Raw genomic sequence first — 27,693 nt, forward strand, 5'->3', positions numbered from 1 at the left:
CAGTTTGAGTATAAACTAATTAAGGACGATAGAATGCGTTTTTAAGGTGACCAAGCATGCAATCAAATTAAATGCTTGATTGTTAATAACGGTGCCAATAACTCGAAATAAAAATAATGTTGTCAATAATAACTCCACTTTTTTTATGTCAATGATTTCAACTATTGAACATACATATATACATCATACACACATTTCACTCATGTGTGCGTATGAAATTTGTCTATTGTAACCTTATTCCAATTTCATCCTAATTATATGGAAAGTTTGGCTTGCCGCTCATCGGTTAGAATCCAATGAAAAAACATAAATCAGTATTTTCAAGCATAAAATGTGATCTATTATTTGCAATTATGAATTCCCTTATGTAAGAGGACTTTTTATTATGATGTACAGTACTGCGATGCTATTAAATAAGTTTTATTTGAATAATATCCTTCTAGTTCAATTTTATTGTACACAACTACACATAGTCTAGTTACCTATAATATCTATTTTATTGTTTCTCTAGTTATGCGTCTTCGATCTATTTGGTATTTGGTAAATTTGAATGTACATCTTGCATAAACATCACAGAGCTTATAATCTTCGGAGAAGCTTGAGTCGTCACATATATATTAAAGGCAAAATTGTAAAATTGGTTTCCCAATTTATCTCTAATTATGGATCTGGTCTCCCTATAATTTAATTCATAAATTTGGTCTCCCAGTTTTATAAATCTCTGTAAAATTGGTCCTGAAAACTCAATTTGGACGTTGACCGTTAACTTCAGACGTTGACTGCCGCATGTCAATGTCACATGTCAATGTCACGTGTCAATGTCTGAGTGGTTCCTTGTAAAAGCTTCATTTTTTGTAGGTAAAATTGCACTTTTGATCCTCCAATTTTACTCCAATTTCGATTTTGGTCTCCCTATAGTTTAATTCACACATTTAGTCTCCCAGTTTTATAAATTTCTTTATAAATTGTTCTTGTAAAATTGGTCTTTTGAATGGTTTAGCCATTGGTGCTAGAGACATGGTAGGTCTTAATAAATCTCTCACTTCTTTTTCATCGCAAGTTTTTCACTCACTTGGAATCCAGAGAAAAATCACTCTTTGTCTCTCTCCCACTTCCGGGGTTGTTCAACTTGGGAAAGTGGCGCATGAATCCCAACCTAGGTCTGAAATTCTCAGATCTCTTACTTTAACAGGTTCTGTAATAACCCCCTATTTTTTTTCTTTTTTTGCTCCCCATGCGGTATTATGTATATACGACTGCTTAAGTGACCTATGTATGACAATGATTTTTGTTTGAAATTTCAAATACAACTTTTCCAGTAATGAAATTTGGCTGAATTTATAAAGGGATTTATAAAACTGGGGGATCAAATGTGCGAATTAAATTATAAGGAGACCAAAATCAAAATTGGAGTAAAACTGGGGGACCAAAAGTACAATTTTACCTACAAAAAATGAAGCTTTTACAGGGAACCACTCAGACGTTGACACATGACATTGACATGTGACAGTCACACGTGGCATTGACACATGACAGTCAACGTTTGAGGTTAACGGTCAACGTCCAAATTGGGCTTCTAGGACCAATTTTGCAGGGATTTATAAAACTGGGAAACCAAATTTGTGAATTAAATTATAGGGGAACCAAATCTGAAATTGGAGATAAATTTGGGAACTAAAAGTGCAATTTTGCCTATATTAAAATATGTGATATGTTGTGCTTTTAATTATTACATTAAAATCCAAAGATTATAGCTTGAGTCACTTGGCTTGCTTGGATGAATTGAACACAACAACATTGGGCCTATCTAAAAGAAAATACTTCCATTTAGATCAAGGTCCTTTTGTAATGATTTCTCCAAAAGTTTTCTAGGGTTTTTCTCTACTTTTTTTATATCTTAGTCGATTTTTCGTCATTTTCTCCTCAACGAGTGTTACTTCAATTTTATCTTGGGTATATTTGTTCTTAATCTTATCTATTTGTGTATGTCTACTCATCCACCTTAGCAATTTTTTAACTCCGCTACACATGTTTTTTCTTTTGTTTGCACTTCATCGAACAACTTATTCATGATTGTAGAGTGTCAATGGTCTTGTAGTTTAATTTTCCTGTAGAACTTCCCTTTGAGCTGAATAGGATATTTGGGATCCTAATTGCTCAAAACCCTCAGGTAATCAACCCCCACAAAGAAAAAGCAATATCTAAACCTCTCTATTCATTATACATTTCCCCCCAAATGTCAAAGCTCAAAAAGATTATGTCAAAAAACATGTATACATTATTACCTGCAAAATAGAACACAACATGCAGAACCCTTATAAGAAAATAGAAACTCTTGAAACATTAAACCCATTCTACCTCCAACTCCATCATTCACCTTATAACTAAAATTACATTAATTTTATCTTATCTCCAAGAAATCCTTGAATTCCTTCTCACTTCTCATAATTTTCCATTTTGATTCTGCCAAATCATTATTCAATTTATTTATATTATTTTTGCTATTTGCGTTTTCTACACATTAAATAAGTACACTTTTTCGAAATATAAGTTTCATCAATCAGAGTGGCGCAGCGGAAGCGTGGTGGGCCCATAACCCACAGGTCCCTGGATCGAAACCAGGCTCTGATAAAAACAGAGTTGCTTTCCGCTTTCATTTTTTAAAATTCTCTAGTTTCTGAACAGTATACATGCTATTTTTTGGTGCAATGAAAAAAGAAGTACCTTGACTATTTTATATTTTTAAATTACGAAAGTAATATATATTCGTTTGAAATTACATAAAAAATCATTTGGATTTTAAAATATATTTTAAATATTTGATGAAATGCCAAAATTTACACTATTTTTGGGGAGAATTATCTGATTTTTTAATTTTTTTTGTGGTGAACCACCTTACACATTACCAATGGATTATGCTGTAGGCCTTTTTTCATTGGGGCCTTGGACTTGGGATTATAAGATTCTTTAAGCTTTTGATTAAAGTGTGGGTTTATCGGGACTATTTGCTATCTTTGGAATAAAATCATAAGGTTAATTAACTTCGTGATTTTGGTTCAATTCAAAGCTTTTTTCTTTTCAAGTGACACATCACACTACTAATTAGAGCTAACAATTATTTCTAATATATTAACATTTTTAACTAACCACTCTTAACAATTTATTGATAAATCAAATATTAATAAACACTTCTCTTAATTTAATATTTTTTGTTGAGTTTGAGATTTTTTATCAATAAATATTAATTATTAGTTTTTATTAGTGGAGAGATTCAAACTCAATTTATCCCTTCCTCCCTTCACCTTTTCCCATTCATTAATTCAATCTTGTATCGTTTTGTTCATTCTCAGTAACTATTTCAAAATCTTAAACTTGATAGGTTTCTTATAAAAGAAAAAAATAACTTAAAATTGAAACATATCCACTTCACTTGAGCCATTATAAACTGATTAACTAAAAAAACTAAGTGTTTGGATGCTTGTAACTAATGGGTTTAGTCTTTTTTATAATCAACTTCATGCATGTGCTTGTAGCCTTTATATGTAACACGATGGGTTTTGCTTTGTTTCTTTCCATTTCTTTAGTGTTTGTCAATCACATCTATTTGACTCCTATTCACTTCTTTGACATGAATTGACTGCTATCGAGTATATTATTCTGCTCAAATACTTTGATCTCTTCAGTGAATTGTGTCTAACTTTTGCTTTTCATATCTTTTCAATGTTCTAACACGTATCTATAAAGAGACAAAACAAATGATTCGCACTACAATTCTTGTATTGCATCATAAATTTTATAGATATTCAGTAGTTTGGGAAGATTGTTGGGTGGAGGGAGTGTTTAGCAGAAAGATTTCCTAGATTATTTATTAATTCACTTCAATGTGGTGAGTTAATAAAAAAAACTTTGGTTTTTGAGAGGGAAATACACGGGATGCTTTGGATGAGATGAAAAACTTGCTGAACACGAGATCTTTGGTGAAGGATAAAACTGACTGTTGGCTGTGGTTGTCTGATAATAGTGGCACATTCTGAATTCATGGATGGAAGGGTGGAGGCGCCTCCGAAGGCACTTCATATGGTGTGGAGGTTGTTCCTTTAACAGGTTACCGGTGAAGGAAAATCTTTTGCAGAGAAATATACAACTTTCATCCAATAGCTCAAGGTGTGTGTTCTGTAATGCTCTTGAAGAATCAGTGTCTCAATGGATGGATTATCAAATTGTTCACCCTGATTTTGTTAATGATCATTTCCTACAACATCCATTTTATTTGGTTACTAAGTCTGAAATCTTTAAATGGCGGGTTGTGTGGTGTTCTTGGAATTTATGAAATCAATGCATCTTTAATGGTGGAACATTTGATAAGGAATCTCTTATACAGAACATTCTATTCACTGCATGGAGTTGGCTAAATGGATTATCTGCTGGTTTTTCTTACTGGTTTGCACAGTGGTGCACATGTCCTGGGGCATGTATCATGCGAGTAATATGAAGATGTATAGATAATTTGGAACATGTTTGTGTGGAATGAGAATACTCGAAAAGTTATGAGAGTGAATAGCTTGTGCAGATGGTTTAATTGGTGCAGTTTTTAAGGTTACATAATTACTGGGGTAGTCTGTTACATATCCAAATGTGCAATGTAGTTTTGCTGTAATTTACCTTTCATTATGTCGGTCAATTTTGTAAGGATTGGTTACTTAGCATTTAATGCTTATTTTTCATTTAATGTCTAGTAACCATTTAAATGTCAGGAACTTGTAAGTGGTTGGGTATCCATTATACTCATTACTTATTCAATAAAATCCTTTTTGCTTGAAAAAAAAATACTCATTATTTTATTTCATTTTTATTAACAGATACTCATTATTTTTCTAAGCACATAACATTATCTTTCTTAATGGTGTGGACGGGTAATTATAAACATACATCTCATTTTCTTACAACTCAATTCCACCTCATTTTTCTTATTGTATTTTCCTACCTTTTTCATTATATTACATTATCTTTCTAAGCACATTACATTATCTTTCTTCATGGTGTGCATTTACATGGATTTCAGATAGTTTAATTTTCCAAATTGTGTGTGGAAAACGTGTATTGAAGTGTTTAACTGTCCAAGTTTTTTTTTTCTATCACCATTAATTAGGCACCCTTTAATTTAAATGTCTTGGTTGCTCGTTGAATTTTTATATCTTGCTCAATATTCTATTCTACTCAGAAATTTTGCTTGCAGTCCGATATTGACCTAATTTTTAAAAAACACAAGCAAATATCCTTTTTTTATCAGCAAAGATATAAGCAAATATCCTGATGTCAGTTGAAATGAGTTCACTTGATTGGGAGGATATATAGCGCATTCTGTTCTGATTAATGAACAAATAACAGTAGTTTTGTTTTGTCTATTAGGTATCACAATTTGTTGAAATTTGATGATAAAACTTGCTTGTAGTATCTATGCTATTCCATATATTCTGCTTTGTTTGGATATGAATTTTTTAAAATGTCACCTACATCTACATGTATGCTCAAAAACAATGAAATGTGTCATCTAACTTGTTTCTGGGATGAGTAGTTTAGCCTTGATTGTGAAAAACTATGTAACATGTTATGATCATTATATAACTATTCAGTCAATTAAATGGATATTATCTTCCTTTTCCTATTATTGTGTGCTTTTTATAACTAATTACATTTGAGGGAGATTGAGGAATCGAATACTGCAATATGACAATGAGGGATTGTTAGCTTAGTCAGACTGATGTCACTCTCTCTTAAAATTCTTGAACTCAATTCATGGTGCTAGTGCCTGTAATGAGTGTAGGTGTAGATCCTTCTGGTCAATGCAACTTTAAGAGGCAAACAATAAATCAATAATTTCAAGCCATTCCTTAACTCAAGGTGTTTTCATTTATAAGAGGCAAGTGGGAGTCCTGATTTTATGATAGTCCCTTCTACAACTACTGGAAACAACCTTTTTTTTCCTCTTTCTTCTCTTTTCATGTTAAGTGTTTGAAATTTACAAGGGGCTCAAAATATGTTGATTAATTTCTATAAGACTATTATAAGAAAATATAGGTGCATGGTGTTCTAATGGAGAACAAATAGGGATGCTGTTGGTAGGAATAGTAAATAACAATTCATTCCTCATAGTCCTGCAGGATGCTATTGCTATAGAATGAATCCTTGTGTTTAAACTAGACATACTAATTACAACACATTCTCAACTTAAGTCACTTTTGCCTTTCATATAGTGAAAAGACTGTGTCCATGACATCATCATAAGATTAATATATGCATCACTAAAATATTAGTTTGCTTTAAAAATCTTTATATGTATGCGATTAAAGACATATCCAGGAATGTAAGACATCAATCATCAATGATACAAGATGAAATGCTAACTAGTACCATATCTCAAACACAATAACCTTGAATCCAACTCACAAGTTTTTTTTGTTTATTTAAATTTATTTGGTTTGCAACTCTAAACGCCACGTGGAATCCACACAATCTGAAAAGAAGCTGAGATATTGATATCTTCATGTAACCACTCCTCCATTCTTAGTTGTCACTCCTGTTAGGTTTGTCTGAATTGAAACCCACCTGAAACATATTTATGTCAGAGCAAAATTATCTGAAAAACACAAAGATGACATAGTTTGTTTTAACTAAAATAGGAAAACTTAAGGTACTATATATGGTATGGTACCTCGTTGGAAGGAGAAGGAACCCAATCATTGGTTGCTGGATTGCACTTGCAAGAGTGATGGCAACCAGTGTCATTATCTGGTTCTATGTGAAAGTCATTTCCATTTTTCTCTACTTTGATAAATCCTGTTCCCGTCTGTGGATGACACACATATTCATGAATTGTTTAACATAAACATTTGATATTGTATTTAACATTATAGATAATTATCTTTATATTTTAATCATTTTTTTTATTCTTTTATCCACAACAGCAACAAAAATCTTATTCTGATAGATGAGATAAATTATATGAATCACGCGAAGTAATTAAACTTGTTAAAGACTAAAATTTAATGTATATTATTTATTATAAAATTCCACTTGGTAATTTTTTCTAGTATTCTTATTAATCTTTCTCGATCCTTTTTCACATGATTAAAAATCTTACAAGTTTTTTTTATAATTATGATACGAAATATTCACCGATTTTACTGATGATTAATCAAACACTACTCGTACTAACAATATGTTATTAAAAGAAACCCTTACAATTTACTATCCTCCCCGTTTCCTCTACCTCTTTCTTTGTATCAGCACGTTTCAAAAATACCTCTTTCAAATTAAAAAGAACAACAAAGGTTATCTTACTTTAATTGTACCAAAAACATTTTTCATTTACATATATGTAAGTTGTAACAACTATGTTTTTTTTTGTAAAGGATTTAGAAGCTATCAATATTACTAATATAGAAATATGTTCTCGGGAGTAAAAGGTCACAAAATAATAATTATTATAAGTTCACTATTATTTGAAAGGTCTATTAGTTTTGCTTTTCTATCTTGTTCATTTAATTTCTTAAAAAAAAAATCTTGTTCATTTAAGACATGTATTGTCATGTTAATATATAAGGAGAAAGGAGCCAAATCTATTTGTAAATGCCAAACAGAAGTCTAGGTGACCTGTTAGATAAAGTAACATGGTTTCAATATTTTGTAATCAAATACACTAAAACAAGAAGAACATAAATTAATCTAGAGATGTATTTGCGAATCACATCAAATATATTGAGAAGAACACAAGTAGGATTGGACTGAATTACCGTATGGTGGTGTTTGTCCACGCTGTTGAGATCTTGGTAATACTCTGTTTCCACAAATTCTTCCGGTACTTGACTTCCATTGTACTCCAATTTCTGAATAAAAGAATGCAATGAAATAAAAATTAAAGTCCAAATAACCAGATCTTGCTCACACGAAAGTTATTTAAAATAGAAACATAATTTGTATAACTCAAAATCTAACAAAAATATAAGTTGACTTAATGCTAAAGGGTAACAATAAATATAGAAAAGAATGGATCGTGAATTCGAATTTTCCTACTATGAGAAAAGTTGATAAATGATAAATGATGTTTTTTTGGAACTAACCTTCTCTTGGGGATCATTCTCGAGGCGTTGGAATTGCATGAATTCTGGTATAGAAGAAGAAGAAGAAGAGTGATGGGCATTGGAGAAAGCATCCACATATTGAGCTGAATACTCACTTCGTTGAGGCTTTGTGTGGCGTTGTGGTGCAACCCCATCAAAGTAGTCTCTGGTCTTTGCCTCTATGGTGGCTTCTTCCTCTGCTGAGAGGTGGATGTCACTCCTATTTGGCCTTGTGTAGAACTCCATTTTTTGTGCAATGAAAACTTGTTCAATTGAATGTGGTATTTGTAAGATATTTCCCAGATATTTTTGTTCTGGAGTTGACATTTCTAGTTGCTACGTCCTGAAAAATATCCCTTTGAGGGGGCTTTTTCCATCCAAAATATCTAGGAAATCTTATCCATTATGTCTTGTTAGATGCTGGATTACATTTTTTCAAACTCAATCTACAAACTTAAATTTAATCATGCTTAATTGTATTTTTGTTTCAAATTTTTTAACTTTTAATTAATTAATTTAACACATTTTATCTTTATTTTTTAAAAAAATTTATCAATTTTATCTTCTGTTAATTTACTTCTAACATAATTTCATATTTTGTCCAAACTTTTTATTGTTTTTCAAATTTTACATCAATTTTTTTTATATTTTTTTTTATGTATTTAACTCTTTTTTTATTATAAATTTTATCCTTAACTTTTGTATTTATTAATGAATAAATAAAAGAGGTAAAATTCATAAATTTCTTAAAAATTAAAAATAAAATATACCAAATTAATTTATTAGGATAAAATTCACCAAAAATTTAAAATTAAAATTAAAATTAAAAAAATACAATTAACCCTTTAATCTAAACTTAAGTTTAGAAACTTTAATACAAATATGCATTGAAACTTATAACTTTCCTATATCATACTGTAAAAAAAAAAGTTTTCCTATATCATAAAGCTCTTGATCGGTGTTCCTGTGATGTTCTTATTTCTAGATTTTTTTTGGCAGAATATATTGTCTTTTTTAATATAGAAAATATATTGTATTTTTTTAAACCTTTGCTACATTTCCTGTAAAAAAAAAAAACTTTGCTACATTTGTATATGCTGTGAAAATTCAAAGTTCTAATTTTCGTGCACTTGATAATATATATAAGAAAATTGTTTTCGAGCACTTTCTATTAAAGATTTAAAGTGACCCCAGCTCACAGCTCCTTTGAAAATGAGAAAACCTTTCATAATATAAAGTGGAAATTTGTACAGGGGGCCATGTTCCCACGTGACTATCTCCATCAGACTCAACTTATGTGAATATTTGTAAAATTAATTTAAAATTAAACTAATTATATAAAATTAATTTTGAAGTGATATAATTTGTATTTGAATATTTTTATTTTAAAAATAAATTAGTATTAAAATTTAGCATAGTTTTCTTTTATCCAACTTAAAAGTTGTGGATATTTTAGTTTGAATTATCTAATGCAGTTATCCATGCCAATTAGAATCGACTCTTTTTTTGGTACATTTTTTTTATACACATTTGAAGCGACTCTTTATAACTTATGCATGAAATTAGAATTGAAAGTGAAAAAGTTTTACAATGTAAAATTTAAAGTGTTTTTTAATGGGCGGATGATAAAGTAAAAATTTACATTTATATCAAATTAAAATGATAGATTTTGGAATAATTATTTAAAGATTATATCTAAGATGATTTTTTATTGACAAGAATTAAATGTGATATTAAATTTAACCTCTTAATATTTAAGATTGATCTAGAGATAAAACAACTAAAACTCAAATTTTAAGTACGCCAATAAAAAAAATATATGTTTGCTTAGTTTTTAAAAGTAAAAATGACATATGTAAGCCAAAAGACTTAACATATAATTTTTTATTGAAATTATTTTTAAAAACAATTTCTTTAAGCCTGTTAACATTAATACCAACAATGTATTAATTATATTCATAATCATCTTTTAAAAGTTTAAATAGTTAAAGTTAAAACAATAATACTCTATCTAATCTCTACAACTTCATGAATGAATTCATAAATAAAAATACTAAACTTTAAGAATATATTTTGTAAAATAGCTCTTAATCTTAAAAAGGTAAAGAAAATATCAACCACTTATTTATTATTTATTTTCCCTAATTATTATTTATTGTTGAATATTTCTAATGATAACAATTATATGATAGCCGCTGTTTTCCTAATTATTTTTATCATGAAATAGGAAATATATAAAACTAAGTACATTTTTCTTTATTCTTTTCCACCTATCACTAAATTGGAGTATTTACAATAGCAAAAAAAGGGTATTACAGCTAAGAATATCCTCTTCTGTGTTCTGTCTCCACACAGTTGACTGTATTCCCTTATCTCATCACATGCTCTCATAGCAAGCAATTACTAATCCTCAACCCCAGGTCCACTTTTTCCCATTCCACCCACAAGTCCAACAACTGCCACCGTCAACCACCGCACGCCGCCATATCACTCCGGCAACAGGTCAACCATCTCTCTCTCCTTATGGTAGTCCCAAGTGCCCACTCCCCTCTTCTTAAAAACTGGACCTCACCACCACTACTGTCAAATTCCCAATTATTATTATTAAATAAATATATTTATGCACATTACCTTTTGCATAGTTATAGCTCATTCAATTCTACACATTCTATTTGATAGGTCAGGTAACCAGTTCATAAAAAACGGAAACTTTTATCATGTTGTAATTTTTTTTTATGAATAAAAGATTAAGTTAGTTGGAACATACTTTAAGATTCACTTAAGCTTATAAAGAAACATGTATGAATTAGTTTGATTTTTATCAATTGAATATTCTTTTGTTGGCTATAGTATTGTAATTGAAAAGATAATAAGAAATTAACAAATTTTTTTTATTTTTACATTGCATATACGATGGCATAACACAAGAGAAGTAGAGAAGAAGTCCTTGGCAGAACATTGTTGTTAGTAATTGTTATAGTGCGCACCCTCCTCGTGGGTGGTCTCTGACACTGTTGGCAGAATCCAGCAAGTCACATTCTCGCAAACACACACAGCACGTGTTTACTAAATTTCTTATGGCATTTATTATCAAGTCACACTTGTTCTGTCCCACTTGCCACCATTTTTGAGCTTCACTCGCATCACAACACAACACAACGCATCTCAAGACAAGACCAATGACGAGAAAGGTCTCGAATTTCTCGGATCTGATCCAAAGGGTCACCGCCTCTTGCCTCCTCCACCCCCTCGCCACCGCCGCCGCCGCCGTCAAGGAAGACGACAACTCGCCTTACGAGTCCGAGGACAACCGGAACGACTCAGAGGAAGAAGAAAATGAGAATGACGACGAGTACGAGGATGAAGAGAGATTGGTGGGGCCCTTGAAGGCTTTCAAAGTAAAACAGATGGAGGCGCTGATGGAACAAGTGTTTGAAACGGTGTCGTCGATGAAGAGAGCCTACGTGAGGCTTCAGGAGGCGCATTCGCCGTGGGACCCGGAGAGGATGAGGTCTGCTGACGTGGCGGTGGTGTCGGAGCTCCGGAAGCTTGCCGTGCTCAGGGAGAGGTTCCGACGGAGCGGCGGCGGCGACGACGACGGGAGGAGAAAGGGGAGGAGGAGAGGTGGCGGTGGTGGGGTTGCGTCGGTGAGGGAGGTGGTGGCGCCGTACGAGGCGGTGGTGGAGGAGCTGAAGAAGGAGGTGAAGGTGAAGGATATGGAGGTGAAGAATCTGAGGGAGAAGCTTGATAGTGCTGTTGCTCTCACTACTAATGGAAGTGCTCAAAAGAAGCCTGGGAGGTCTCTGTCTAAGAGGAAACTGGGAATTCAAGGTACATTTTTCAATATGCTATTGCTACCCACTCTTTTGTATTTTATTTAACAGAAGAGAATCAAGAGATGCTTGTTTTTTTTTTTTTTTTAATGAAAATGTGGTGTTTAGATTTAGATGGATGGAATATTCAGAAGAAGAAAAAAGTGGAAAGTCTCTATTTGTTATATTTTGTTGCTTTGAAGTTGGAAGTGTGTGATTTTATTCCAAGTGATTCTTGCATGTGAAATGGTTAGGCTTTTGGGAAACTCCTGCATTGCATGATCTGGGGTTTCAGAAGCTCCTTCAAGCTAAACCAGAGTCAAGTGTATATGAGAAATGATTTCGCCTCAAACCTGATTTTAGTGTGTTTGGGTAAACACATACAAACTTGATTTTGAATTAAAGTGATTTTGAAATGACGTGATCTGTATTTGAATTTTTTTTAATCAATGCAGAAACTGCCTAATGATATTTCATCTCAATCAAATTTCTCAACATAGAATCAAATATGTGAAAAATTACATTAGCTTGTATTTTAACATGATTCTGGATTATCTAACAGATTATCTAACATGAATCCAATCATGCCATTATAATTATAATATCAAGTAGAATTGATTTTAAGTGATAAAAGTAGCTTTTGTGTTAGGTTGCAAAATTTACACAGTTTTACATCATACTTGCTTTCAAGGTAAAATCCAAATTTGTGAAATCAATTTTATAAATGCTCGCCCAAACCAAACCTTAAGACTTGCTAGAAGAGGAAATGAATGGAGGATCTAAATTTGTGAAATTCTATATGCAGCAATGGCAGCAGTACCAACCCCTGAACTCTTTGAAGCAACAATGGTGCAAGTGAGAGAAGCCTCAAAGTCTTTCACATCTCTGCTACTGTCTCTCATGCACAATGCACATTGGGACATAACAGCTGCTGTTCGTTCTATTGAAGCTGCTACTGCCTCCACTGACAAATTCCATAATACTTCTTCAACCACGTCCATTGTCTCGGCTCACCATGCCAAGTATGCCCTTGACTCCTACATTTCCAGGAAAATCTTCCAAGGGTTTGACCACGAGACTTTCTACATGGATGGCAGCCTCTCCTCCCTCCTCAACCCTGACCAGTTTCGCCGTGATTGCTTCACTCAGTACCGCGACATGAAGTCCATGGATCCTACCGAGCTTCTTGGAATCTTGCCAACATGTCACTTTGGCAAATTCTGTTCCAAGAAGTACCTTGCCATTGTCCATCCCAAGATGGAGGAGTCCTTGTTTGGGAACTTGGAGCAGCACAATCATGTCCAAGTAGGAAACCACCCCAGGAGTGAGTTCTACAATGAGTTTCTAGGGGTGGCCAAGGCAGTGTGGTTGCTTCATTTACTGGCATTCTCGTTGAACCCTGCACCAAGTCAGTTTGAGGCAAGCCGTGGAGCTGAGTTCCATCCCCAGTATATGGACAGTGTAGTGAAATTTTCAGGCGGGCGAGTGCCGGCTGGTCAGGTTGTAGGGTTTCCAGTTAGCCCTGGATTTAAGCTTGGGAATGGCTCTGTTATAAAGGCCAGAGTTTATTTGATAGCCAGAACATAAAGTTTTTCTGAGGGGAAATTCTTTTTGCACCATTTTCTTTTCTGGTTCCACCCTATCACTTGTTTTACATTCCATAAATTAGTTTCTAGAATACTAGAAACTAATTTCCGAAATGTAGAAAAAGAGAAAAAAAGAAGGGGGTGTGAAGAGAATAAAGAGGGTGCAAATAGAATTACTTTTTAGTGAGTCTTGTATTAAAGAAACTGATTAGAGTGATCCAAATATTTTCCTAGCAGGATTACTGGGCTGTTGATGTAATATGAAAAATCCTTAGGCTGGCTGGGTTATTGATTTCCAGGTGATTGAGTCTGACCTTGGAAGTCATTCTGATATAGCTCATTCCCAAACCTACATTAGCAAGCTATTATTTTCTTCTCTGAATTATTGACTTACAAATGAGAGGAAGGAGAACTGTTATAATCCCAAAGTCCAAGATTATCTGGGATCTCGCATGGAACCAACAAAATCCAATATCCATTCAAAAATGGCAATAGACCCCATGATATTTGAATGAAGTAATAAGCTATACTCTAAAGTATTCATACATGTTTCATTTCATTTGTCTATTCAATGAGTTGGGAAATACGCAACTTATTTCCCAAAAATACATTACATATCGATCCAGTACAGTGAATGCCTTTCAAGTAAATGTAATTTCACGGTCTATTCATTGTAGCCAAGAATGTTTTAATTGTGGCGTCCACATGGCCCAAGTAGGAGACAATGGTAATTTGACGGTTTATTCATCGACTAAGAATATATGAAGCGTGACGTCCATCCACACGGCAGAAGTAAATGTAGAAAAACCACCTTTCTGCTAACAAATCTGTTGTTCATCTGATAGCAGTAGCACTCACCCGAAAAAGAACACTAAATTTGCTTGGTGAATCTCAATCATGAAGAGTAACAACTAACAACAATTATCCTCTTATAACTCTCTTTGCCTGTCACATGAATAATAACACTTTTAATATTGACAAGCAGATTCATATGTTCAGAAAGCAAAAGCTGTCTTTTGTAATTTACAAGGCCAATTTTTCGGGGAAATTCACAGCTGTCTTCACCCAATGTGGGTCTAGAAATGTAATTAGGAATCTCTGAAGTAAGAAAGCATGACAGCATGTTAAGTGAAAAAGTACGTGTATCCACCCTTGATTTGAAATAGGACCATTATACTTGGCTATAACAACTATCAGACAAAAGATCTACTTATTTGATTCTGATTAAGTTACAAAAAGCTATTTTCTCTAGAATACATGTTAATAGTAGAAGCTGAAGCAGAAGGGGAAAAAATCATCGAAAATATTTACTAGACTAAGACAGACCTAACGTACAATTTGTATGCTGTGTAATTGAAAATATACAAGTGGCTTAAACATTTAAGCAGGACATTTGTAAGTGGATAACAGGGTGTAATACGATATATAAATTACGTAAGAATATAAAGATAACACAAACAGCATTGCCAAGCTATAAGATGTGTATCTTACTTGTTCAAGGGTAAGAAACATAATCACATTCCAGGCTCCTACTCGACTAAAATTAGGAAGGAAACCTTTATAGAAGGCCAAAAATCCCTGCAATACATTTATGACATGAGTTCAAGCTGTACAGAGAAAAAGACAAACTTTATGCAGACCTCCATGTCAACTTATTTATCGAACCAACAACCTCGTGGCAACTGTTAAAAATATTTTCAGTTAGTTCAAGGATCAGAACAACAAAGCTTGCTTTTAGCATGGAAAAGCCATATGCATTGTTTGGGGGATTAAGTGCGCCGCTGCTCAATAGCCTCTTTAATCATGCAATACAAAGTTTGTGTCCGGCCTCCCAAGTCACCTCATATAATAAAGTTCTTTACCAGGAAAATTTATAAAACAATCAGGACAACCAAAATAAAAAAATATAGCAACAAAATGGTGCTAAGTGCTAACTATTGTAATTTGTAAGAAATCTTTCAATTTCCCTAGGTTTCAAGATTTTAAACACCAATTATAACAATGGCCAAATCAAATAAAGAAATTCACAAACCTCATTAAGCAAAGTCTTGAGAAAGCATTCAAATGTGCTTTTGTAGGTTGAATCCCCCATCATCCTGGATTTCACCTGGAGCATGGATATAAGTCAACCCTTGCTTCATAAAAGTAGAGGCTGCTTCTTCATAGGAATTTCACCAATATTGTTTAGGAAACTTGCAATGGTTCTCGAATTTCAAAATCCTAAGTTACTTATAATTTCCTTCTTTTTCTGTCTCTTTTCATTTATAAACAGGACTATCATTGATATCAATGATATGTTCTACTCAAGCATAAGTGTAGACTGCAGACAAACAAAATAGGGGAGAGGAAAGGGGGCTAGGGTAGCACCTACCACATCAACAGGAGAACCAATAAAGACAGCAAAAAGACCTGCACCTAAGCCAGCGAGTAGGTGAGTATAGACATTGTCCATGAACCCTGGAATTTTCAAAATCGTCTGCATAAGTATAAAGAATCAGAGCAGCATTGCAATTAAATTTTATGTAAGGATATAATTTGAATTATAGCAAAAATCCAATTTAGAATACCCTATAATGTGATTACCCGTTTCACTTTATCATAGCTAGCCAATTCCGCAGCATTTATAATTGCATTCCTTGCTATATTGGCCCCAAGACCTGTCCACAAGGCCCCTATCCCTTCCTAGTTTAACAAAAAAATATAGAGAGAATTGGACTTGATTAGTATATTTTCAACAAATAGAGAGGAACAAGACCAAAATAACTATAAGAAAGGCTTACTTGTCTCAGTATAGTTAAATATGCATCTATAGCACCAGAATAACGCTTAGGTACCCCAGTTGGCAATTGACCTTCAGCTTGAAGCCTAACTTTGACTAGATCAGTTGGATTAGCAATTGTGATTGCCAAAGCACCTATCACAAGCTCAAAAAAGTGAGTCAATGACTATTAACAAATAACATAATACAAAACATACATATATATCCATGGGGAATGCTAACTTCCTCACCTTTGTGTAGAAGTAGAATTCTCCACACCTTGTATTGGATAAGGAACCACTCTCTTTATTTAGAAGAAAAATACAACTTGTGAGCATTTAATTGTTTTTGTTGAAAGGAAGACAAATCTAATTAATTCCCTTTTTAATTTCCTTCTCTATTAGCATTTCCCATACCTCCAATTTACAAGCTTTTTCTATTTTCAATTTCTATTATCTGAATGTAAAGTCATTAAGTCTAAATTTACACTATGCAATTACTATTTCACATTTATGATAAAGTCTAGTGCTACAATATCAAGATGAAGAAGTTGCTTGATAAATAATAAATAAATAAAAACACAGCTAAAGTTTTAATTTTCGCGTAAATGGGGGGAAAATGACCATAATTCCAGCATTATTTTCCTTTTAAATTATAATGAATTTTTTTGTCCCATTGAAACCAAGGAGGATGCTAATTTCCACACAAAGGTGAGAAGGTCAATGAATGTCATGCAATCTGAAGCAACATAACTGTTCAGAACTCAGAAGTACTCACCAGTCAGCAGAGCAGCCAATATCATATGGTATAATGGAACCTCTCCAACAAATGCACTACCAACAAGAAATGTTTTCACCTGTTCATGATGCAGTTCATATGTGCAACCCATGTTCCTCCAATGACAGTCTTATTCAATGAAAGTCAGATATTTATACTCACAGGATCATATAACCCAATTCTTAAGCCTCCATATAAACATTGGCGGTGTAAACCAGGAACAATGCCTTTCCACAGAGCTGATATACCCTCTTCTCTAGCAATGGTCTTAACTGTGCCCAGCAAACCCTTGTATTTAGGTAAACCCACTCCATCATCAATCCCTACCTTCTTTTGGAGTTGAAGCCTGACCTTAGCTGTGTCCAGAGGAATAGTACAAAACTACACAAAACACAAGCACAAAGGAATTATTAGAATTACTTTCTGGCAGGGAAGTTTCTTGATTAAATTTCTACGGCAGACTTGGGATAGAATATTGTCATAAAGACATTTATTTATCAATAGTGTAACTTCAAAAGAGCATAAAAGAAACATATAAAGAAGTTTGAAGCATGATAACTAGTTTTTCTTTAGAGTTGAAATACACTGCCAGTGTAACATTTTTTTTTTTTTTACACTATTAGCCAATTAGAAATCATCCTTAATATGAATTTTAAATTGGTTGTTTTAAAAGTCAACAAACTTGATTAAGGAAGAAAAGCTTAGTACAAAGCTACTGATAGAAACCAACCAGTCATGCCAATCTATCTGTATGGTAAGAGCATCAAGGATCAACAATGATAGTTATAAGTGAATACACCTTAGTACGATCTCAACTCAGATTCATTTAAAACTGGAACTAATTTGTAAACTCTTAATTTGTAACCATGTAGGACGGTGTAAAAACCCTTTACATTGACACTATTTACTCAAAACTAAATACAACAAGGAACATTAAATTAAATAATAAACATATTGGAAAGCGAATAACAGGCACAATTTGACTTTTCACAACTTCTACACTCTTACACACACAACTCAACTCACACAAGCGAGTCCTTAATTAGGATTTCCTTTGGATTCTAAATGTACGATTCAGTTTCTATCCAAAACAATCGAGTATGGGAGTAGCTTTATTCCGAGATCCAAATGATGAATCGAAACGGAAGGTTACCTCGGCGAAACACGCGGCGAAAGCGCTGCACAAGAAGGCTTGAGCGAACGAAATCTGGTACGGATCTGACATTGTTGACGCTGGTAAGAAGAAGAAGAAGAAAGGGTTGGGTGAGAGTGATTAAGAAGCTGAAGGAGAGTAGTAGCATTAACGCAACTTCGCAAGCAACCACTTTGGGTTAAATCTTTCAAACGAGTTCACGGTAAATTAATATATAGGTGTGGTGTTAGTTGCGTTACTTTCACACTCCAAGATAGAGTGGTTAGACACAGAGAGAAATTGATGTGAATCATGTTAAGTAATTAGAAAACTACCCCCTTGGAATGAAAATATCCACGTTGCATGAAAGTAAAAATAGATATTCTACAGAAGTGAGAACCTATCAATCACGTACACTCCATTCTTTTGTTCGTGTCTGGTGTCTGACACATGTTGGTGTCCGTGTTCGACAGGACAACACTAACAAGTAAATCAACATCTCTCTTTAACTTTTTTAAAATGTGAGATGTGTAGATGCTTCATATGTGAGAAATGAGAAGAGGAGTATAATGTTTTCGACCCCATTGATTTCTATTTTTTTATTTTTACTTTTTTCACTAAAAAAATTGCATTTTTACTTTGTAAAAATGCGTTTCATCCCCAAATGGCCAAATCTCTAATAAGTTATATCATGAGTCATGTTCATCTTATATTTAAGTGAATTAAGTTTTGTTCAAAATATATACATATTAAGTTACTTAAGTATCAATGACTTTAATAATGACAGATTTAACATGGAAATAATTGTTGTCTTGAGTGTAATCTAGGGTTTTACCGTTCTAAAACAATAATGCAGAAGAATCAGAAAGAGACAAACCTAATATAAGCATCCATAACCAGGCTTTTTTACTTCACTTCTTGCCACTCTCTTTCAACAAGTAAAAAATACTACAAATAAAAAGTAGTATCATGAAGGCAGCAACGGGTCAAAAACTCTAAGTTAGGAAGACAATTTATTTAAAAGATAAAAAAATTATAATTTTTATTATAAAAGGAGTAAAAATTAGAAATGAGAGTTCAACGTATAAAATTAGAGGGGGTAAAATATACACATTCAATATATCTATATATATAATTTTGTAAAAATGAGTGAGTACATCTGCAGCCGCTGACTACAACGTAGATACGTCACTGCATGTAGGTGTGTAAATGTGAACCTATTTAAATAGGCCCAGTAAAGACCTAGTAGATGGACCCCATTATATTGGGCTTTAGTTTGTGGGTTTATTTGGGACTTTCTTTGGCATTCAAAGTTCAAACTAACAATATAGAATACATTTTTTATGAATCAAAAGTCAAGAATCAAATATAAAATTCTAAAATTTTTAAGGAAATAAAAATATTTTTATTTTTTTCATCACTTTCTTTTTGTGAGACAATTGTGTTTATTGGTGTAGAAAAAACGGTAAATTGTTAGAGTTTTGGATCATTATATTGATGCTTCGTAAATTATTTTGTTTGTAATTGTTTGTGAGCTTTGCTACAAAACTTGTAAGTTTATACACACGTGAATACCAACATTATGTTGCTATGAATGAATTGGCTATGATATTATAAGCACGTACATGCTAACCTTAGATAGTTAGTCAAGTACTTCAATAAAAATAATAAATTATTTAGACCTATAATATATACAATTTAATAGATGGATTAATAAAAATTACATTTTATAATTCATAAACTTTAAAGCAAACAGACTTAATAATATGTAGACATAATTTAATTGTTAAATTAATTAAAATTTCATTTTATATCAAATTATAAAAATAATATAATAGTTATCCAAATTATACAGTATAATTTCATCTTTATTGATATATATTCTCTTAATATATAATATGCTAATAAATTACTATAAAACTACTTTGAGAATTATTAGATTAATGTCCAAATGATATATTGAGAAAATAAGAGGATGCTCATTTTCAAATTTTATTCGAAATTCGATGCAATTATTTTTTTTTTCTATTTTTGCAATTTTTAGTTTGTTTGATTTTTAATTTATTTGATTTTCAGTTTTGTGTGTCGATTTTTTTTATTCAAATTGATTGAATCGGTTTATGTACCAATTCAGTTTGGAGTATATTAGATTACTTTCAAAAAAATCGATTTTAAGTTTGTTTGTTTTTCAGTTTTGTGTATATAACCTTCTCAAAAAAAAGAAAAGTTGTGTATGTAACTTTTTTTTGTTTTTATTGAATTTTAATAGGTTTATCAACGGCTCTAATTATTTTTTGGTTATAATCAACGTCTCTAATTATAACAATCGTAGAAAGACGTAAAATAAAATTAAAATTAAAGTTTTTTCATTCCCTCCACAGATTCCACAAAACCTCATGGCGGGAACTGAATTATTTCCCCCCAAATCCCCCCAACTGTTTCCAGAACCTTCCCCTTATATAAACCTCACCTTCCCTCTCATTTCCCACTCCTCATTTCCATTTTCAATTTTAATTTCCTCTCAAACCCTAACCCTAACCCTAACCCTCCCCGTCACAAAAGAAAACCCTCTTTGTCCGATCATCGTCGTCAAGATGTTGGAACTCCGTCTCGTGCAAGGCTCCCTCCTGAAGAAGGTTTTGGAATCCGTCAAGGAGCTCGTGAACGACGCGAACTTCGACTGCTCCTCCACCGGGTTCTCCCTCCAGGCCATGGACTCCAGCCACGTCGCCCTCGTCGCTCTCCTCCTCCGATCCGAGGGCTTCGAGCACTACCGCTGCGACCGCAACATCTCCATGGGCATGAACCTCAACAACATGGCCAAGATGCTTAAGTGTGCTGGTAATGACGACATCATCACCATCAAGGCCGACGACGGCAGCGACACTGTCACTTTCATGTTCGAAAGCCCTAGTACGTTCTTCCTTTTCTTCAGCATTCTTTTCGGTTCTTGAGTTTATTTCCGATTTTAATGTTTTAGGCTTTTCTTTTCTTTTAATTCAAATTGTTATCGCTGCGTTTTCTTGCGCGTGAACTAGATATAACTTGCTTTGACGTTTTGAGGGATTTGACATGGAAAACTACTGAGATGTGTGTTCTTGAATCAAAACCACTCGCGCACTGTGTCATTTAATAGTTCAATTTTCAATTACTTGCTGGAAATAATTGTTTGTTTTTCTCTGAAAGAAATTGGTTCTCTTTAAAATGTAAGTGTTTTCCATAAAGAATGTGTTTCTTGATGAATGCATTGATGTTTTTAGGTTTATAGTGCAGTTATTTGGTTCAAGATTCCCTAAATTTCAGGGTTTAGGTGTATGCTTTTACCGAGGGAGGATTTGTGTTTTATTATGCTTTGAATTCTGAAGCCTTGGAACTTTTAAATGTGAAAAGTGATGCATTAGTAGGCAGAGAGAGAGAGAGAGAGAGAGAGAGAGAGAGAGAAAGAAGTATAAGAGAGAAGGATGGATGGCAATATGCAATGTGGTGTGACAAATTAGAGAGATGTAAATAAATAATGAGTGTTAATTAAGGCGTTTGTTCTGATGTGTCAAGAAAAAAAATTACTATTTGTAGAAATTTTAGTTTGACTTGTGTTTTGGGTTTGTGCTTTACAGCACAAGACAAGATTTCTGATTTTGAAATGAAGCTGATGGACATTGATAGTGAACACCTTGGGATTCCGGAGGCAGAGTATCATGCTATTGTTAAGATGCCATCCTCTGAGTTTGCTAGGATCTGCAAGGATCTCAGTAGTATTGGTGACACTGGTAATCAGCTTTGCTCCTCTGCTTTGGAGGTTTTTGTTAATGTTTGATTGTTTTGTTGAGAAAGTTATGCTGATAATTGTTGGTGTTTTGTGGTGTATGTTGAAGTTGTCATTTCGGTTACTAAGGAGGGTGTGAAGTTTTCCACCAAAGGAGATATTGGAACTGCCAATATAGTTTGTAGGCAGAATACTTCTGTGGACAAGGTGAGACATTGTTTTCCTTCTCATTGCCTGTTCCAGATATGAATTTTTAGCTTAATAATCAACTTTCAAGTTATTGAATTTCAGTGGTGTGTTTTTTTTACATAGTTGTAATTTTTGGTTAATGTTGCAGCCTGAAGAAGCAACTGTCATTGAGATGAATGAGCCCGTGTCCTTGACATTTGCTTTGCGATATATGAACTCTTTTACAAAGGCAACGCCATTGTCTAACACAGTTACCATTAGTCTTTCAAATGAGTTGCCAGTTGTTGTTGAGTACAAGATTGCTGAGATGGGTTATGTGCGGTTCTATTTGGCTCCCAAGATAGAAGAGGATGAAGAAGATACGAAACCTCAAGTTTAATCTACCTATTAGATGGTTGGGTTAGGATATTAGGATTTTAATGTCTTTGAACTTGTAGCTTTCGTCATACATCTTCTGTTGAAGATATTTTAACCGTGTGAGCAATGAATTCACATTTTGTGGATTTCTTAGATGTGTATTGGTTACCTACCACCTTATTTTCCCTCGATTTGATTGTTAAGAACAATTCGAAACAATTGGTGTGTATTTTTCATGTTGATGCGTTTTTATTTGTGAACTGGAACAGCTTCATAAAAAAATACTGCATCAAAGCAAGAAACCTTGAGTTAACCAAATAACAATACTGCTTCTACTGTCTTATAAAATCAAGGATAATTGTTTTTCTACTTTGTAAATTCAGGAGATGAAAAAGAACAAGGGAGTTGGGTAATAGAAGCTGCCTAAATATAAAGAATATTAAATTGAGGCGCATTGCTGATTTCACCAAAATTACGTCAGCTTCCATTAAACTTATAGGTTCAAATATCATACATGAGTTAAAAAATTAAGCAAATGTTACAAGTAATAAAGTTCTTTCTCCAGTCCACTAATTCCTAGATATGTCAAGCCGAGCACTAACATCGCCCATACGCTGATTCTCTTCACTGCTGATGATTGAACCTGGCTGAAGGGGCAAAATATTTACACTTTCAATGAATCAGAAGATTAAATTCTTTCCGATAGGTGCATCAGCAGTTTTAAGAGTCGATGGATGCATTTTTCACTTTTATTTACCCCGTTTCTTGGCTTCACTATATAGGATGACTCCAATGACTGTGAGAGAATATCCAAACATTCCAGTCACTGATACAGGATTTCGGAATATCAAAATGGAGATAACAACTGCCACAGCTCCCTTTGCATTTCCTAGTACCTGGCACAGTAATTATGACTTATTAACAAAAAAATGCATGGTTAGATGTTACTGAAAATAAGTAGCTATGAATATGAAGAAATTTGGGTTCCATACATATGATCATTCTTGGTGTACTAAAGCTTTGCAAATTTCCTAGAATTTCAATGGGGAAAGGGAGAGGGATGATTACCTGAAGTGTTAATGCACTGGTGTGCTTTGTGACTAAGAAATTGGTCAAATTGACAAAGTATGCCAATGCAGAATTGAACATAAGCAACCACAAAATACTTGAATCCTCTCTGGCAAGTGAAATTGTGATTCCAATGACATCTTCCTCCATTATGATTGAGGCTGGAAGAAGGAATGCAACAGCCACTGGTGCCATGTACATAAGAAGGTTCATAGAATTGAGCTTTTCCCTGAGAAATCAAAGAAATCATTTCTGTACTGACCTGGCCAAAAAATCTTAAAGATACTATGTTGTGGAATATGGATGTCACTCATTCAATCAGCAAAGTTCAAATACAATGGCTTGAAATTTGAGCTCATTACCCTTCAGAAGACAGCAAAACCCCTTGAAGTACTGTTTTGAGTGCCCTGGCTGCTGTAGCTGCGATGCACATTATGAATCCAAATAGATGAAAACTTGGTTCTCCCTTCATCCATGCAAGTGAAAAGATATAGTAAAAATCAATAACTATAGCTTGTAACTCCCAGCAGAACCGTATTTTCAACTACATTAATGACATTTACACCTAGAAAATCTACATCAGAAAAAACCATCCCCAGCATAGGCTATTTCTCCCATTAACAAAATTAATTAACAGGCTAAAACTAATTCAGAGAACATATTTAAAAAGAAAATTCAAAGAAACAAAAGAAAGTCTTACATACTCTTAAAGCAATAGACTCAACGGCTTAAATCCTCTTAAATATCATCAAATTAACCCCGCATACACATCATCAAATTTCTGCATCACATTCGTGTGTTTTAATTATAATATTAGTAAGAGCACATAAGAATTTTCTTCAACATCGACTTGTTTATAATATTATAACAGGCTTAAAGAAAAGGATTTGACTCCCCTAATATACGGAGTGATTGTTAAAGGATCAATTTCAATAAAAACCATTGATAAAACATATGAACTAATAAGTAAGTTATGAAATTGTAAAATCTCAACTGTTGAACCTTGAAATTAAAAAGGGGCAAATCCAAATAAAAGAACTAGAATTGCATGTCCCAATTCAAATGCTTCACAATTTCGTAACCATAGAAAACAAGATATATACAGAGTCCAATTTAATAGTTTGTCAGTTGCACATTATAATACAACACACAACAAAACAAACACCAAAATAAGAAAGTGACAACTCTTAAGGAAGTGAATTCCTTGCATTAGCACACTCATAACTCATAAATCGATACCATTGGATGAAAATAAATCGGACTATTCACATCTCAGATGCATGTTTTATGTCGGATTCATTCATCAAGATAAAATGAGTCATCTGATTTTCATCCAACAATTCTGATTAATTAACTGAATGAATGCTAGAAATATATATCACATGGAATCCAAATAATTAAGGCGAGGAAAAGAGGTTGAAATTTAGATAAAACATATGTAAAAAATGTAACAAATTAGCAGTTATAACATGTTGAATTTGGTTTCACATTTGGGATGTAAGTTTTAGAAACTAATAGTAATAATTATAACTTCCACATCCTAAACGTGATTCTTCTATATATTCTCAACAAGTTTCCAAACACGCTAACAAGATAAGAGAGAAGTGATACCCCACTAGCAATAATAACACCGGCGACAACCGGGAGGAGTGTGACATACGTGAGCCAACCCTCCCTCCGGAGGGTCATCAAATAGGCGAACACCGCCGTGAAGAACGGCGTGGTGGCGCCGATGGCCTGGTTGAACGACACCGGAAGGTAGCGGAGGGAGATGTTGCCCCCCACCACGGACAAGCAGAATATGAGTCCCAGCGACGATATCTTCACAAATTGCACCCTCGAACGCACCGTTTGCATGGGCACCATCTTGAGCCATGCAATGGCAACGTAGCTGAGAATTGAACACGCCATCATGTGGCACAGTGTCAGGAATATAGGGTACCTGAAACCGTGGTTGCTCAGAAGGTACTTGTTCAGCAGCAACACTCCTATGTTGGAGGCGTACCAGAAACTTATCAACCCTAATGTGAAGAGCTTTCCTGAGACTGAAACCTTCATTGTTCTGTTATAATGTGATTGTTGTTGCTAGTTTTTTCTTCTTCTTCTTCTTCTTAGAGATGATAATGGTGTGGATATATAATATCTGAGAGGTGAGAATTAAAGAAGGAGGAGGGGGAAAGAACTGAAATGGATAAAGAGAGGATTTTGGTGATGTGGGTGGAAAGAAAGGTGGATTGAGGAAATGGGTTTTGGCTTAGGGGGCGAGTAGAAGGAATGAGAGAGAGAAGAAAAAAATGGGTGATGCAGAGTGAGAAGCTCTGTGGAGGTGAAGGGTTTGGAAAAATTTGTTACGTGAGTCGTCCTAAAACATGAGGGGATATTATCTGTTATACTATTATTACAATAATCAATTTTTTAATATATGCAATGAAATAATCTCTTTTGGAAGAATGAAAAAAAAATTGTAAATGTGAGCATCCCGTTGGGATTAGGTTAGGGTAGAAGAAGAGAGAAATAGAAAGAAAGGTTTATTATTATTTTTATTTCTATTGTTCTATTTGGTAAAGAAAAAAAAATGATAAATGAGTGAAATGAACCGTATATTTTGTAAGACCCACATTTTTATTTTAATTTAAAACTTTTATATCTTTTCTTTCTTTTCTATCAAGCATATACTTAGTCCCTCATCCAAATTTTGATCAGTAATAAAACTTTTTTATTACCACTTTTAGTCCCTAATAATTAGAAATAACAACTTTAATTAATAACATAATAATATTGACAATCTAGTGATTTGTCACATTACAAGAGTTTGACGGGATCACACTTATTCTTTTTTTTTTTAAGCAAATTATGTTCTTAATCCTTATCAACTAGTCAAGAAACGAGGGGTTAAAAATATAATTTTTCAAAAAAAAATTACATGTGATTATTGTGTCAAATTTATTGATGATGTGATAAGTCAATAATAAAAAAAGATATTTAAACAACTAAAGTTAGAACAAAAATATTTAAAGGACTAAAATAAAAAAATCTCTTATTTTATAGAATCTAAAATGTTATTTAAGCTTAAATTAAATATAATTTCATAAAGCAAGTATTTAATTAATATTATGTTTGATAGAGAGGAATGAAAGTGAGAAATAAAATGAAATGAAAAGAGATGAGAGAGAGTTGAAAGAGAAGGGAAAATGAGGTTATTTAGTTGAGATGAAAGAAAGTGAAAAATGAATTAAATATTCAAAAATTAAAGTAATTAGGTAAGAAATAAACTAAAATTAAGCTTTTCTGAAATCTCAATGTTTCCACCACTGGAAAAAATGCTATCTTTTTATTGTAAGATTTAAAAAAAAAAATTGATAAGAAAGGCATAATCAATTATATGTTTTGGGAAAGTTTTATTTTTTTTTTTAAAAATGGACTGTGCCAAATGGTAAGCTTTTTCTTTTTTAAAAAAGAAAATTTAAAGGTTTATAATCAATTATATGTCTATCAAAAAAAACTTTTGTTAACCACCGAGTGTGTAGATCAATTGACACAAGATTGTTCTAACTACGTTAAATACTTGATACTTGGAAGGAGAGGAAGAATTTACTGCTCATTGTGATCCCACAAGATTCGAATAGAATCATCTACCACAAAAATACTTGTAATTTATATATAAAAAAATCTTTTATTATTCACTTGAGAGCCCCGAGTGCATGAGGGAATGGCTCTTTAGGAATGTTGACAAACAAACAAAGGAACACTATGTATTTTAGTTCACTTTTATTTCATTTTTGAGGTGAAAGTTTCATAACTGGAACTCAATTTTTTTTTTTATAAAAAAAAATTCATCACACTTCTAGTAGAAACAAACATGTGAGCTGAAAATGTTTCAGTTTGTTTCATTTATTAACTTTCATTTCATCACACTTCTAAACCTTTTCATTATACAATTGACCTTTGGTTTCATTACTTAAAATTACTTTGGTTTAGTTATTATATCCATTCTTAATAGGTTACATACTAATCCCGTACGGACCAGGGAACTTTGCCTAGTGGATCCGTGTTACATCATGCATGAATCCAAATTTTGTATAGTAATTGAGGGCTCATTCTGTAAAGAAGTGACAATGGCATTTGTCAAAC

General features: G+C 33.2%; 5 protein-coding genes and 2 non-coding genes across 9 annotated transcripts; 3 read left to right on the plus strand and 4 right to left on the minus strand.

Annotated features, from left to right (window-relative positions):
- Positions 1 to 2,559: 2,559 nt before the first annotated feature.
- TRNAM-CAU (transfer RNA methionine (anticodon CAU)) lies at positions 2,560 to 2,631 on the plus strand. Its single transcript has one exon. It is a non-coding gene; the product is annotated as a tRNA-Met (tRNA).
- A 3,485-nt stretch (positions 2,632 to 6,116) lies between these two features.
- Positions 6,117 to 8,421, minus strand: LOC100306349 (uncharacterized). The gene is made up of 4 exons (NM_001250487.3): positions 8,121 to 8,421; positions 7,794 to 7,886; positions 6,713 to 6,847; positions 6,117 to 6,606 (listed from the first exon to the last, which is right to left on the minus strand). Exons 1-4 carry the CDS (start codon positions 8,364 to 8,366, stop codon positions 6,565 to 6,567), a joined length of 516 nt encoding a protein of 171 aa, NP_001237416.2. The 5' UTR covers positions 8,367 to 8,421; the 3' UTR covers positions 6,117 to 6,564.
- A 2,044-nt stretch (positions 8,422 to 10,465) lies between these two features.
- On the plus strand, positions 10,466 to 13,900 carry LOC100789256 (protein GRAVITROPIC IN THE LIGHT 1). Its single transcript, XM_014779457.3, has 3 exons — positions 10,466 to 10,646; positions 11,049 to 11,951; positions 12,738 to 13,900. The coding sequence occupies exons 2-3, from the start codon at positions 11,300 to 11,302 to the stop codon at positions 13,517 to 13,519; spliced, it is 1,434 nt and encodes a 477-aa protein (XP_014634943.1). The 5' UTR covers positions 10,466 to 10,646; positions 11,049 to 11,299; the 3' UTR covers positions 13,520 to 13,900.
- Positions 13,901 to 13,999: 99 nt separating this feature from the next.
- Positions 14,000 to 18,492, minus strand: LOC100788729 (mitochondrial uncoupling protein 2). Of its 3 annotated transcripts, none has more exons than XM_003532166.5 (9): positions 18,207 to 18,487; positions 17,216 to 17,434; positions 17,054 to 17,132; positions 16,299 to 16,432; positions 16,102 to 16,200; positions 15,890 to 15,994; positions 15,551 to 15,625; positions 15,010 to 15,096; positions 14,000 to 14,463 (listed from the first exon to the last, which is right to left on the minus strand). In XM_003532166.5, the coding sequence occupies exons 1-9, from the start codon at positions 18,276 to 18,278 to the stop codon at positions 14,440 to 14,442; spliced, it is 894 nt and encodes a 297-aa protein (XP_003532214.1). In that variant the 5' UTR covers positions 18,279 to 18,487; the 3' UTR covers positions 14,000 to 14,439. The 3 variants fall into 3 exon arrangements, 2 of the variants coding, with proteins under 2 accessions (XP_003532214.1, XP_006586186.1); XR_005892442.1 differs by having other exon boundaries at positions 14,401 to 14,463; positions 15,010 to 15,374; positions 18,207 to 18,489; XM_006586123.4 differs by having other exon boundaries at positions 14,320 to 15,096; positions 18,207 to 18,492.
- A 44-nt stretch (positions 18,493 to 18,536) lies between these two features.
- MIR5785 (microRNA MIR5785) lies at positions 18,537 to 18,678 on the minus strand. Its single transcript, NR_126644.1, has one exon. It is a non-coding gene; the product is annotated as a microRNA MIR5785 (primary transcript).
- A 1,994-nt stretch (positions 18,679 to 20,672) lies between these two features.
- On the plus strand, positions 20,673 to 22,818 carry LOC548079 (proliferating cell nuclear antigen). The gene is made up of 4 exons (NM_001254624.3): positions 20,673 to 21,098; positions 21,800 to 21,952; positions 22,058 to 22,155; positions 22,286 to 22,818. Exons 1-4 carry the CDS (start codon positions 20,780 to 20,782, stop codon positions 22,514 to 22,516), a joined length of 801 nt encoding a protein of 266 aa, NP_001241553.1. The 5' UTR covers positions 20,673 to 20,779; the 3' UTR covers positions 22,517 to 22,818.
- A 202-nt stretch (positions 22,819 to 23,020) lies between these two features.
- LOC100803533 (probable sugar phosphate/phosphate translocator At3g11320) lies at positions 23,021 to 26,064 on the minus strand. Its single transcript, XM_006586122.4, has 4 exons — positions 25,174 to 26,064; positions 23,925 to 24,028; positions 23,563 to 23,791; positions 23,021 to 23,390 (listed from the first exon to the last, which is right to left on the minus strand). Exons 1-4 carry the CDS (start codon positions 25,618 to 25,620, stop codon positions 23,244 to 23,246), a joined length of 927 nt encoding a protein of 308 aa, XP_006586185.1. The 5' UTR covers positions 25,621 to 26,064; the 3' UTR covers positions 23,021 to 23,243.
- Between the last annotated feature and the right edge of the window lie 1,629 nt (positions 26,065 to 27,693).

The sequence above is a fragment of the Glycine max genome, chromosome 8 (genome assembly GCF_000004515.6).
Source record: "Glycine max cultivar Williams 82 chromosome 8, Glycine_max_v4.0, whole genome shotgun sequence".
NCBI classification, from domain to species: domain Eukaryota; kingdom Viridiplantae; phylum Streptophyta; class Magnoliopsida; order Fabales; family Fabaceae; genus Glycine; species Glycine max.

Coding starts and splice junctions, on each gene's coding strand:
- LOC100788729 (XM_006586123.4), bottom strand. CDS start 18,278: ATGTCAGATCCGTACCAGATTTCGTTCGCTCAAGCCTTCTTGTGCAGC. Junction 17,133..17,215: donor GAATTGGGTTATATGATCCT/GTGAGTATAAAT, acceptor CATCATGAACAG/GTGAAAACATTTCTTGTTGG. Junction 16,433..17,053: donor ATTGGCTGCTCTGCTGACTG/GTGAGTACTTCT, acceptor AGCTTGTGATAG/GTGCTTTGGCAATCACAATT.
- LOC100803533 (XM_006586122.4), bottom strand. CDS start 25,620: ATGAAGGTTTCAGTCTCAGGAAAGCTCTTCACATTAGGGTTGATAAGT. Junction 24,029..25,173: donor GTGTTATTATTGCTAGTGGG/GTATCACTTCTC, acceptor GCATGGATGAAG/GGAGAACCAAGTTTTCATCT. Junction 23,792..23,924: donor GTTTTGCTGTCTTCTGAAGG/GTAATGAGCTCA, acceptor TTGATTTCTCAG/GGAAAAGCTCAATTCTATGA.
- LOC100306349 (NM_001250487.3), bottom strand. CDS start 8,366: ATGGAGTTCTACACAAGGCCAAATAGGAGTGACATCCACCTCTCAGCA. Junction 7,887..8,120: donor AGAATGATCCCCAAGAGAAG/GTTAGTTCCAAA, acceptor TCTTTTATTCAG/AAATTGGAGTACAATGGAAG. Junction 6,607..6,712: donor TTCCTTCTCCTTCCAACGAG/GTACCATACCAT, acceptor AATATGTTTCAG/GTGGGTTTCAATTCAGACAA.
- LOC100789256 (XM_014779457.3), top strand. CDS start 11,300: ATGACGAGAAAGGTCTCGAATTTCTCGGATCTGATCCAAAGGGTCACC. Junction 11,952..12,737: donor GAGGAAACTGGGAATTCAAG/GTACATTTTTCA, acceptor TTCTATATGCAG/CAATGGCAGCAGTACCAACC.
- LOC548079 (NM_001254624.3), top strand. CDS start 20,780: ATGTTGGAACTCCGTCTCGTGCAAGGCTCCCTCCTGAAGAAGGTTTTG. Junction 21,099..21,799: donor TTTCATGTTCGAAAGCCCTA/GTACGTTCTTCC, acceptor TGTGCTTTACAG/CACAAGACAAGATTTCTGAT. Junction 21,953..22,057: donor CAGTAGTATTGGTGACACTG/GTAATCAGCTTT, acceptor TGTATGTTGAAG/TTGTCATTTCGGTTACTAAG.